General features: G+C 39.0%; 1 protein-coding gene across 3 annotated transcripts in view; it reads right to left on the minus strand.

The window, feature by feature from the left end:
• Positions 1-4263: 4263 nt before the first annotated feature.
• Positions 4264-13327, minus strand: part of PTPN4 (protein tyrosine phosphatase non-receptor type 4) — a 125956-nt gene continuing 116892 nt past the window's right edge. For all 3 annotated transcript variants that reach the window (XM_067549068.1, XM_067549061.1, XM_067549052.1), the window contains 4 exons: positions 11014-11104; positions 10856-10917; positions 9765-9911; positions 4264-4653 (listed from right to left, as the gene is read on the minus strand). In XM_067549068.1, coding sequence (XP_067405169.1) covers positions 4513-4653; positions 9765-9911; positions 10856-10917; positions 11014-11104 — 441 coding nt within the window. In that variant the 3' untranslated portion in view covers positions 4264-4512. The remainder of the gene's footprint in view (positions 4654-9764; positions 9912-10855; positions 10918-11013; positions 11105-13327) is intronic.

Genomic DNA, 13327 nt, shown 5'->3' on the forward strand with positions numbered 1-13327 from the left:
CACTCGAAGAGAGAACTCATTTTCCAGTTCTAGTATTAGGTATATTAGAACATTTATCAGATTCCTTATAACAGCTTTTTTAGTATCTACTCTACTTTAAAAAAAAACACATGTCTTCAACCTGGCAGGAAGCTTCACAGTAGCTTAATAAATAACTTTCTAATGGAATTGAAACCTCATAATCCCCAAGACAGAACTTACTTGCTTACATCAGAAGAACAAGCTGTGGAGCCTGTTGCCAGGGGATGTTGTGAAGGCCAAAACTATAACGGGGTTCAAAAAAGAACTAGATAAATTCATGGAGGATAGATCCATCAGTGGCTATTAGTCAAAGATGATCAGGGATGCAAATCCCATGCTCTGAGTGTCCCTAGTATCTGATTGCCAGAAGGTGGGCGTGGATGACTGAATGGATCACTTGATAATTGCCTGTTCTGTTTATTCCCTCTGAAGCACCTGGCATTGGCCATGGCCACTGTCTGAAGACAGGATACTGGGCTAGATGGACCACGGGTCAGACCCAATAGGGTCGTTCTTATGTTCTTACAATTATTTCTCTCTCTCAGGTGTTGGCAGTTATACCGCAAGAGAGCATGGAGGTGGCCTGGTGACTTGAATAAAGATTTCCACTTTGGTTTTCCCTCCCCATCCAATAGGTTCTCCAGTTTAAAACCAAAAACAAACCCCTTCCCTCCCCCATGCCAAAAAAAAAAAAAAGAAAAAGGAAAGGAAAGGAAAGACCCTCACATACATAGAATAAACAGATTACACTGGCTTAGGGAGAAATGCAGGATGTATTTTCACTTGCACATTCTAACTCCTAAATTAAATCTGGTTTCCCAGCCTAAAGCTTGATGAATTCTCTGCTGGAATAACGAAACTCTGAGATCTCTAATATCAAAACTTGAAAATTGGAAGATTTGATTTTCTTAGGCCTCTATCCAGTCAAAATATATAAAATATCTAGGCTGCCCAATCATGAGGAGGCCACATATGCTATTTGTGCAGTGGGCCAAAGCTTTGCTGTTCAAGGCCAAACAGAAAAACAGCTTTGGGGATGGGAGTGAGGAAGGAGAGCTTTTGTAACAAGTGGCCTACTTCCAGCACACAATAACTGCATGTGCTGGGACTGGTCCTCTCCCTCCACTGGAAATACACAGAATGCTGGTTTACTACAGCCTCTTTTTCACATTTACATTCCATTAACCACAACCAATCAAATTATTCCTTGTTGGTGATGCGAGTGATGAACTGCACTTCCTACAGTATAAAGTACAAGGACCATCCACCTTTAAACATGGAAACATCATACTTAATATAGAAATACATTATTCATCTGAACTAAGATTTCGCCTGGCCACATGCTTCTCAATATTCAGGGTGAAAATCTAACCTATGTATTTGTGTCATCTTAGAAGAAATTTTGTCTCCAACACATGACAAGATACCTAAAACCAGTATTCAATGTGGCGGCTTCTCCAATTACTACGCCATCTTTCCTCTCCCCTTCATCTCCAAACTTAGTACTGCCCCAAGTTTCTTCTTTCTGCTCCATCTTTGAGCTTCTGCAATCTGGTTTCCATCCTCTTTGCTCCACTCAAACTGCTATCACTAAAGTTTTGAATGACCTCTTCCTGGCCAACTTTCAGGACTTTTACTTCAGCTTCATCCTCCTTGACCTCTCAGCAGCCTTTGACATGATCAAACACTCCCTACTTCTTCAAATCTAGCTCTCGATTGGCTTGAGGCTCTGTTCTCTCATTGTTCTCTTCCTACTTCTCTGATCACACTATGTTAGGTAGGTTCTCCTCTTCATCTTTTCCTTCCTTCAGTAGATGTTCCCCAAGAGTCAGACCTTGGCCTGGTGACACCATGCTCAGGACACCCAGAAGTGTGAGCCACTGTGTTACTACTCTGCCTTAGTAAGAGTGAGAGCTTTGCTGCAGATAAGCTAAGTGTCAGCTCCTGGACACACCAGCCTGTCTGCCTTGCCAGCAAACTCTTCAAGACTCTGCCAGTCTAAACCTTGCCTTGCAGGTAACAGTGAACCCTGAGTTCCCCAGAGACTTCTTTCTGCAGTGCGCAGTACCTCTGACTGGACACTCAGAAATTAAGTTCTTGGCCTCCAAACAGAAAGAGCACACCTCAGCCGGTAGGGTTAGCAGAAAACTTATATTTCACTTTAATACACCGCATTGAGATTGTTGTTAAACTTATTTATTACAAAACTCAGAACAGAGATTTAAGTGATACTAAGCAAGAGAAAAAGAGCCAGGTTGATTACAAACAAAACAAAACACGCTTTCTAGTACTAAAACTTAATTTTAGCAAGATACAATCTTTGCCTATTCTTATTTACATCAAGTTATCACCATCCCTAGCCCTCCAACCAGGGAATCCAACTTTCATAGACTCTGAGGGTGCTGTACCTCATGTCCCCTCAGTGATGGATCCCTAAAAGATACTTTTGCTCCCCCTTATATTACCAAAAGTCCACTGCCTCTGCTCAAGAGCCAGGAAGGTTTCCGTGATGCAGATTCTAACCCCCAGCATGACTGTTAAATGGTCCTCTTCCCTGCTTGTTTAGCTTGATGGCTTTGTTTACCTTACATATGTAAATGTACTTGTATTGATCTGTGATTGTAATCAAGTTGGTCAGACACGTAAATACACATTTCTTTGTCTAGGACAGGTTGATTTTCTGCACTGCCTCCCAAACACATTTCAAGAACATATCTATAACTCTTTGTACACAACCCATACATACATCACACAATTATTTTTGGCAGTAGCATGTCATCATTTTTACATATGATACCTTACAGATACATACATTTAAGATACATATTATGAAAACAGTGTTAGGGCAATGTGTGTATCAGGCCAGATCTGAGTTACAGTATGGGGTGTCCTCTGCCAGTTGGCAATGGTTATATTTCAGTTTATAACAAACAGCTAGCTAAGCACTTACTACATAAAAACTACTATAAAATACACAGTAACCAAGATTTCCTCTAAAGTCTGTCAGCCTTGACACAAGTTTATTTTCTACCCTCATTCATTTGGTTTACTGAAGACATTCCCCACCCAACCGCATACACAAGCCTGCTAGACCAAAGTAATACTAACAAAAAATATTGCCAGATTTCTCCTGCGTTTGGAGGATCACTGACTATGCCTCGTAATCCCTAAAATGTTGGAGGACACCCCTGTATTACATCTTCAAATTCTTCTAAACTCTCACCCAGGGAATTCTCAAGATTGAAAGAGAAAAATACAACTGTCTCCTTTTTGTAAAATTATACCATCACAGTCATTTGATCTAGCAATCTCCATTAACTATGATGTAGTTTCTCTTAGGAGAATCTCATTCTTTCTGTTGTCATTCTGTGACTTATTCACTTATATATAAAACATACTGTACAATATCTGAGATGATATAGAACACTAGGAGAATAGGTCTGTTCTATGAGAAATTTTACAGATAAACTGATTGTTACAGATAATTCACCTCCAGGAACCAACAGTGAGAGCTTCCCAATTGATCTCACCTACTGCAAAGGGATACAATACGAGAAGTTTTCAGTTTTCAGGGGGAGTCAGGCTATTTGATGTTTTAAAGTGATCATCTGCACTCTGAATTGTACCTGGAAATGAAAAAGCAACCAGTGCAGAGCTCTGAGCACAGGTGTTACAGTGCTTGACTGGGATAAACTCTTATCCTACTTCAGGGGTGAGAAATGGTATTCTAACTATTCCACCATTTGGTGGTAACTGTTAACATTACCAATAGTATATTTTTGGACTAATTTTGGAAGGACTGTAACTATTTCACCTCAAACAGAGCCACTGCCTTTGAAAATATCTATCCTCGTTTTCTAAATTAGTAGGAATTAGTTCTATCTGCAAATCTTTTTTCCTCAAGTTAATACATGAAGGATACTTACCTGTAACCAGAGTTCTTTGACATGGAGCCTGCATATTCCCATAATTTAGAATTGCTCCCATAAACCAAAAATCCAGGCTTTCATTTAAAAAAATGAAGCTTAAAGACATTGTTTTAGAAATACTATCCTCCTAATGTTGTTTATTACCCTACTAAGAAATGTTACAGACCACTATCTCCAGACATACAAAATGTATTTCTAGGTAGTAACAATGAAAAGTTTCTAATGTCTGTCCTCTAATGACTAATGATGTTTTCAAAAGATCAAGGGAATATATTAGAATAAATCTCTAATAATTTCATATTTAATTATTGGCATGGCTTAATCAAGGCAATAAAAGCATTAGGATTATTTTGGACCAAACAGCTCTTCGATAATTAACACCGATCCCATATGACTAATGTACTGCACTGTACCCATAAATGGGAACAAAGAGATTAAATCTCTGTGCAGTTCCCTGAAAATGTACCACTAAAACTTGTGAACGTGTCATAAAACTGGAAAGAATGTCTGCAATTAGGTCATTTTACTCGGACGATTCCACAGAATTACACTAATAACTATATTATAGTTTTACCTCCAGGTTAGTTAATGTCATTTCTCTGAAGACATAAGCAGGATTTCCTTCCTCTGAATGGCAGGTAATCTGGAAATTTCCATATGATGAGCTTCCTGTAGGCTCTGGCCAGTACTGATGGCACTTAACCTAAGGTCAACAGGTTTTCAAAGATGTCAGTATTTACATTCATAGAATGTTATTTTTCCTCCTTTCTAGATTCAGCAAAGTTCCCTTCTGAGCATTTTGTAATTACTGCTGACTTACTTACCAACATACTGTAGGGGTTTATAATTGAAAATGAGATATTAGCTGCATAACTGTAATAGAAGAAATGTCAAACTAGTGTAATTGATATTAGTCCTGAACAGATTAATATAATTAACCATTTCAACTGTTTTTTGCTCACGACCAATAAAAGGACCAAATTTTCACACTGCAAATACATGCAACTCTATGAAAGTTCCATATTAACACTTGAGGGAAAAATTTGATTTCAATTAACATTGTAGGATGTGCAGTCGCCATTCACCTTCAAACTTTTTCTCTGATCAAGCTGTGTGATTATCATATAACTGCACTGCCTGCAGAATCTTAACTACTTGATTGTATATAAAGTAAGATAACATGTTACCTAGGCAACAGGGACTATGAAATGGTCAAGTTCAGGGTCCTGCCAAAAGGAAGAAAAGAGCATTAAAATATGGACCCCAGACTTCAGAAAAGCAGATTGACTCCCTCAGAGAACTGACGGGCAGGATCCTCTCGGAGGCTAATATGAAGGGGGAAAGGAATCCACGACAGGACATTACTGAGGGCGCAGGAACAAACCATTACGATGTGCAGAAAGAATAGCAAATGTGGCAGGCGACCAGCTTGGTTTAACAGAGAAATCTTTGGTGACATGCTATTCACAGATAGGGAAGAAGTGGTAGGGGAAGTAAAAGTGGATGGCAACCTGGGCAGCAGAGATCATGAGATGGTCGAGTTCAGGATCCTGATGAAAGAAAGGAGAGCATCAGAAGATGGGCCCTGGACTTCAGAAAAGCAGACTTTGACTCTCTCAAGGAGCTGATGGGCAGATTCCTCTGGGAGGCTAATATGAGGAGTAAAGGAGTTCACGAGAGCTGACTGTATTTTAAAGAAATCTTTCTGAGGGCACAGGAACAAACCATCATGATGTGCAGAAAAAATAGTAAATATGGCAGGCAATCAGCTTAACAGAGAAATCTTCAGTGAGCTTAAACACAAAAAGGAAGCTTACAAGTAGTGAAATCTTGGACAAGTGACGAGGGAGGAATATAAAAATACTGCTCGAGCATGCAGGGGAGAAATCAGGAAGGCCAAGGCACAATTGGAGTTGCAGTTAGCAAGGGATGTGAAGGGTAACAAGAAGGATTTCTACAGGTATGTTGGCAATGAGAAGAATGTCAGGGAATGTGCGGGCCCCTTACTGAATGGGGAAGGCAACCTAGTGATAGATGACGTGGAAAAAACTCAAGTACTCAAAGCTTTTTTTGCCTCTGTCTTTATAGACAAGGTCAGCTCCCAGACTACTGCACTGGGCAACACAGAATGGGGAGGAGGTGAGCAGCCCTCAATACAGAAAGAACAGGGTCAGGACTATTTAGAAAAGCTGGACATGCACATGTCCATGGGGCCGGATGTAATTCATCTGAAGATACTGAGGGAGACGGCTGATGTGATTGCAGAGCCATTGACCATTATCTTTGAAAACTTGTGGTGATTGGGGGAGGTATCGGATGATAGGAAAAGAGCAAATATAGTGCCCTTCTTTAAAAAAAAAAAGAGAAAAAGGAGGATCTAGGGAAGTACAGACTGATCAGCATCACCTCAGTCCCAGAAATATCATGGAGCAGGTCCTCAAGGAATCCATTTTGAGGCACTTGAAAGAGAGGAAGGTGATCAGGAACAGTCAGCAAGAATTCACCAAGTGCAAGTCATGTCTGACCAACCTGATTGCCTTCTATGATAAGAAGACAGGCTCTATGGATGTAGGGAAAGCGGTGGATGTGATATGCCTTGACTTTAGCAAAGTTTTTGATATGGTCTCTCACAGTATTCTTATCAACAAGATAAAGAAGTATGGGTTGGATGAATGGACTATAAGGTGGATAGAAAGCTGACTAGATCACCAGGCTCAATGGGTAGTGATCAACGGTCCGATGTATAGTTGGCAGCCAGTAACAAACGGGGTGCGCCAGGGGTCGGTCCTGGGGCCCGTTTTGTTTAACATCTTCATTAATGATCTGGAGGATGAGGTGGCGCGTACCCTCAGCAAGTTTGCAGATGACACTAAGCTGGGGGGAGTGGTAAATACGCTTGAGGGCAGGGATAGGATACAGAGTTACTTAGACAAATTAGATGACTGGCCAAAAGAAATCTGATGAGGTTCAACAAGGACAAGTGCAGAGTCGTGCACTGAGGGCAGAAGAATGCCATGCACTGCTACGGACTGGGAAGCAACTGGCTAGACAGTAGTTCGTTAGAAAAGGACCTGGGGGTAACAGTGGACAAGAAGCTGGATATGAGTCAACAGTGTGCTCTTATTGCCCAGAAGGCTAATGGCATATTGGGCTGCCTTAGTAGGAGCATTGCCAGCAGATCAAGGGAAGTGATTATTCCCCTCTATTTGGTACTGGTGAGGCCTCATTTGGAGTATTGTGTCCAGTTTTGAGCCTCCCCCACTACAGAAAGGATGGGGACAAATTGGAAAGAGTCCAGTAGAGGTCAACAAAAATGATTATGGGGCTGGAACACATGACTTATGAGGAGAGGCTGAGGGAACTAGGCTTCTTTGGTCTGCAGAAGAGAAGAATGAGGGAGGATTTGATAGCAGCCTTTAACTACCTGAAAGGGGGTTCCAGGGAGGATGGAACGAGTCTGTTCCAATGGTAGTAAATGACAGAACTAGGAACAATGGTCTCCAGTTGCAGTGGGGGAGGTCTAGGTTTGATATTAGGAAAAAGTTTTTCACTAGGAGGGTGGTGAAGCACTGGAATGGGTTACCTAGGGAGGTAGTGGAATCTCCATCCTTCGAGGTTTTTAAGGCCTGGCTTGACAAAGACCTGGCTGGGATGGTTTTGCTGGGGTTGGTCCTGCTTTGAGCAGGAGGTTGGACTAGATGGCCTCTTGAGGTCCCTTTCAACCCTAATCTTCTATGATTCTATGTAGAAGTCCTGCTTCTCTTCTCAACTTTGTTTCCCTTCACACAGACAACTCTTGTGTTGAGTTTAGTGTAATTTAATAGTGATACCTCTAACTTACTATATTACTTCTTTTTAAGTATTCACTAAATATTCCATTTTGACACCACACTGATAGGTGCCACCTTTGATTCACTCAATTTCTAAAATCCTAAAATAATCCTTCCTTAAGGCAGACTTACATGAAAAAGAAAACATGTTGCTATAACGTGGAAGGAGGAGGTGGCCAGTAAGCAATCACTAAGATTGCTTCAATCTGGGAGAAAAAAATAAGTTGCTGTAGGTGGTGGGTTTACTAAAAGTCTTTATGGTTAAACGAGAACTTTAAAAAAGACCAACTTTATGACTAACTGCTTAAATGCCCAAATATAAATTGAGGTGATTTCAGTTCACGTATACTTTTATCTTTCCAGCCCACCTGGCAGGTTGTGTCAAAGCAGCCATATTTGCAGACTTCCTGCTCCACTGTGACCCTCTGGCATGCAGTGGGATAGTGACATCATGATCAGCATTAGAACAGGAAGCCTGCTGATGGGTATAAGATAAATATTGAAATAAAAGGACTTTATTTATCAGCTCAAATAATTCTATAAATATCAATATTAAAAAACCTCAGAGAATGGATATTGTGGGTCTGGTTCTTAGTAGATCTGCAAAGAAAATTAAGTAAATTAAAAGGGCACTTGAACTGAAATTTCCTCTGATTGTATTCATTTGGGAGTACACAGGATAGTATAGTAAAACCGAGTAACTTAAAAATAGTTTAAAAACATTTCAACACACCTACACTTATTTTTATGGTATTTAGTAGGTCTGACAGCATAGCAAATACATAGTTATTTTAAAAACTACAATGCACACACAGAGTTGAACTGAAGTCTGAATTAATCTGACTATCCTCAACACAAACCAGTCTTGCAGGCCAGGATGGTAGATGTGTACTATAAAATCACCAAATAAAACTTAGGACTATGATGAAATTTTAGGATATATTTCCATCAGCCAATTATGCTTATGTGTTTCAAGTTCTCCAACTGCTACTGAATGTTACAAATAGTATACGAGACGTTTTAGGAAATACACCAGGTACGTGCTAATATGTCAATGGTACTTCAGTGGTTCTTCAGTGGACAGAGGCAACGCAATCATTAAAATTATTAAGGAGACAATGCAACCAGATGTTCAGGTCAAGCTGACTTTACTTTGTGAAATTAGGTGATGCACAATTATTTCTAATTATTTTCTTATTTATAATTTGTACATATGCGGCTAATAACATGTAACATATTATAACGCACATCTTTTTGTATTAAAACAGGGTTAAGAACTATCATGACTGACTGATCAAAAACAAATATTTTTTAATAAAAGATTGTCTGTGCAGTATTCAGTTTGCAAACACTAATAACTTTTCATTTGATTAAGCAAATACCTACAGGCACTACTCAATTGTGTGGAGGTAAGCTTGAAAGTAATGTTAGATTTAAGGCTTATCTATCGATCTGGATCCAATTCTCCAAAGAGCTCCACAGCATAATTGGTGATTATTGTGATGTCATGACAACACAAGGTAAATTTATGACATTGCAAAGCAAATACAACACAACACTGGTCTGGGCCTCTTTACAGGATTAATTCATCCCTTCCCAGAAACTTTAATCTAGAAAAAATGATAAAGCTTTTTGAGTTGAAGGAGCTCAGAAAAAAACAAACACACTTGAAGCAGGTAAACTTGTTTACTACTTCACTATAAAAACAGGCAGATTAATTCTTAAAAAATTCATTTAAGAAATATGAGAATCGTGACTTATACATGTTTCAAAACTATAATAAATTTTAAGACTAGTTGCATAACCCTGAAAAAAGGGTTTTAAAATTGAAACACAGAAGCACCTCGACTTTAGCAATGCCTGTGAGCACTGCCATAAAAAGAAATTCATGTTGCCCCTGTTCTACTCTAGTCATTTATGGCATATTCAAAAAGGGATTTTAAAATAATATTTGATTAGCGTTCAAGTCAGAACTTGGACTTACTCTGCCCCGTTCAACTTGAGTGGTCAACATTACAACCATAGATGAACCTTGCTCCCAAGTCATCTGCCAAAAATCAGGACAAGTGTTCGGTAATGGACCCTGACAAGCAATGTACTGGTTTATTATGCTGGAAGAAGGGATTTCCATCTAAAAGAAAACAAAATCATAATTATTTTAGTTGTTAAACAACATTACTCTCATGGCAACTTTAATTTATGTGCCACAAATTTAGCCTTTCCTAGATAATTTAATTTAATTTATAAAAATATGGGAAGACTGAATCAATAATGTTGATACTATTTATTAAAATATTTGTCACCAGGTCACCAATAAAAGAGCACACAAAACAAAAGATCCCTGTCAACACGGAGGAGAACTTTTCATATTTAAAACCATTAAGAAATCCAAATATGTATCATTTAATTAACTGACAGAATTTAATTGCCAAATACCTGTGCTGTCAAGACCATAGGTCACAATGAAAGGTGTATGAAAAAACATGACAGTTCAGTGTCAAAATAATTTGGGTAAAAGTATACTCATTAAATCAGCTGTTTACAATACTTGATCATTTAAGTACTAATCCTGGAATCAAATATCTTTCCTTTGTGTTCCTGAAGTGAAAAGTTAGCTGTACTTTTGTAGTTACTGACTATAAGACAAAGACCTATCATGCTGAACTTTACTAGTCTTAAACATTGTTACAACAATGTGCATTGGGTTACTTGTGCTAGTTTTAACTCTAGATGGCTACTTTCTCCCAACAATGACCTCATCTGAAATAAAATTCAGGCTCTCGTTGCTGCACATAAAATCTTTCAATTTGACTGAGAGTTATTAGGAAATTATCAACCACTGTCTTTTAGATAAACAAATCTACTAATATTTAAGCCAATTGATTAAAGAACTCCCCAGCCACTCTAGTCGGTGTTAGATTTGAGACACATTTACAAGGAGAGTGAATTATCTTTTTTTTTTTTTTTAATACATTTTCCACTGAAAAGGTGCAGTAATATTTTGCAAATCAATTGTTCTTCTCCAGAATGCTACCACACTGTACTTACAAGTATGAATGACAAAGTTCAACTCACATTTATATAATTTGCATTGATGTAGTCATCATTACTCTTCAAAATGACCCGTGTAGCATCATCTGAAAAAATATTTAAAGAATTTATTTTTTTACCAAGTACAATTAAATATTTTAACTTAAAAACTTATACATACACATACACAAAGAGACACTTACAAGGCGAAATGTCTCTGTATCTGTTTTTGGAAATGTTTTGAGGTAATTTGGCACAAGACATTGTCATTCCAGGCTTCTTCCTATACAGTTGCTAGAACAGAATAAAGATGGTCATATAGTAACAGGCACAACATACTATTACTCATAGGATTCATTAGCATTAAATTAACTGTAGACATTTTTAAAGCATATGTAAATTACAAAAGCCAACATACATCATATAACACAAACATGAAAACATTGTTTCCTATTCACAAGCATGATGCTAGAAAGGTGAAGATACTACATTATTTTTGTTCTTTTACAAGATCATTCAAGCAGCTGGACTATGTGCTCACTAAATTTGCTCAAAAGGCATTGGCTGAGAAACTGATTTGTAAACCCCAAATTGTTGCAACAGGCATGTATCTGGACAATGGCCAATACTACAGGTACTGTTGGAATAGCAGACGCAGTCCACTGCATCTTATTACAGTGTTTTGGGCTATCAGAACCATACTGTGTGCAGATCCTACTAGCTATGCTACTGCTACTCCCTGAGCCTTCCATAATCATCTTCCTGCACTCCTACCTGGTGTTGCAATGAATCTTGGCCTCTGAGGACATGGGGTGTGCATGGCATACATTTCCCCTGCAGGAGTTCTGCTGTATTATGGTACATATTACCCCTAATTGAACCAGCACACGTCTTAATTCAAAGAAATATACTGAAGAGCCCCCACACTTAGACAAATTAGATGACTGGCCAAAAGAAATCTGATGAGGTTCAACAAGGACAAGTGCAGAGTCGTGCACTGAGGGCAGAAGAATGCCATGCACTGTTACTGACTTGGGAGCAACTGGCTAGACAGCAGTTCGTTAGAAAAGGACCTGGGGGTAACAGTGGACAAGAAGCTGGATATGAGTCAACAGTGTGCCCTTATTGCTAAGAAGGCTAATGGCATGTTGGGCTGCATTAGTAGAAGCATTGCCAGCAGATCAAGAGAAGTGATTATTCCCTTCTATTCGGCACTGGTGAGGCCTCATTTGGAGTATTGTGTTCAGTTTTGGGCCTCCCCTACTATAGAAAGGATGGGGACAAATTGGAAAGAGTCCAGTAGAGGGCAACAAAAATGATTAGGGGGCTGGAACACACGACTTGTGAGGAGAGGCTGAGGGAACTAAGCTTGTTTAGTCTGCAGAAGAGAAGAATGAGTGGGGATTTGATAGCAGCCTTTAAATAACCTGAAAGGGGGGTCCAGGGAGGATGGAACAAGGCTGTTCTTGGTGGTAGTAAACAACAGAATGAGGGGCAACGGGCTCAAGTTGCAGTGGGGGAGGTCCAGGTTAGATATTAGGAAAAACTCTTTCACTAGGAGGGTGGTGAAGCACTGGAATGGGTTACCTAGGGAGGTGGTGGGATCTCCATCTTTAGAGGTTTTTAAGGTGCAGTTTGACAAAACCCTAGCTGGGATGGTTTTGCTGGGATTGGTCCTGCTTTGAGCAGGGGGTTGGACTAGATGACTTCCTGAGGTCCCTTCCCACCCCCGTCTTCTATGATTCTATGCTTCAGTAATCTTAGTTTTAATACAATAATATTAAAAAGGTATTATTTTTGTCTTAATTTTCAGTTCCAAGGGACACAAGATTGGTAAGCCAAAAATGTAACTTACTTTTTTTCCCTTTGTGTAACTGTCCACAAAATGCATTTTTAAAAATTCTTTTGTACAAAATGAATGCTCATTTTTTCAAAAACAAGTCTATAAACCAAATGAGCAACCCCATAACAACAACCACTTATAAACATATGATGGAGGAAAGAGAGTTTTTGCAAGGAAACAGATATCAAGCTTCCAGGGAATTACTATAGATAATAAGTAGTAAAAAAATGTCAAAACTATGAAAAGAGCTCTGTATTATTTATTAAGCACAAACCCGTCCCAAAGAGCTTCAATCCATTTTAAACATAGTCCATAGAGCACACCCACATACTTTACAGTCTGATACTGTTTTCATTAAAAGCAATGGGAATTTTGCTATGGAATTAAGTGAGAGCAGATTATTATATTAAAAGGGATTTTCATTTGTCGAGTTACTTTACTAATGCAATATATTCTCTTGTCCTTCAACCATACTATCTAATTCACCTGATTTCAGAAACTCAACTGGGGTAAGCTGTGTCAGTATTTTGATGGGATACCACCATACAACACCTAGAAGGTTGAGGAAGTGGTTGTGTTGATTCAGAAGATGGTATTCTTCTCTGTGAGTCAGTAACGAGCCAATGTACAAGCATGGTATTAAGGGGAACTGCACTGCTCTCTTCAAAATAAAT

This window comes from Emydura macquarii, unplaced genomic scaffold (genome assembly GCF_026122565.2).
Source record: "Emydura macquarii macquarii isolate MOO-44397 ecotype Brisbane River unplaced genomic scaffold, CSIRO-AGI_Emac_v2 contig_260, whole genome shotgun sequence".
NCBI classification, from domain to species: domain Eukaryota; kingdom Metazoa; phylum Chordata; order Testudines; family Chelidae; genus Emydura; species Emydura macquarii.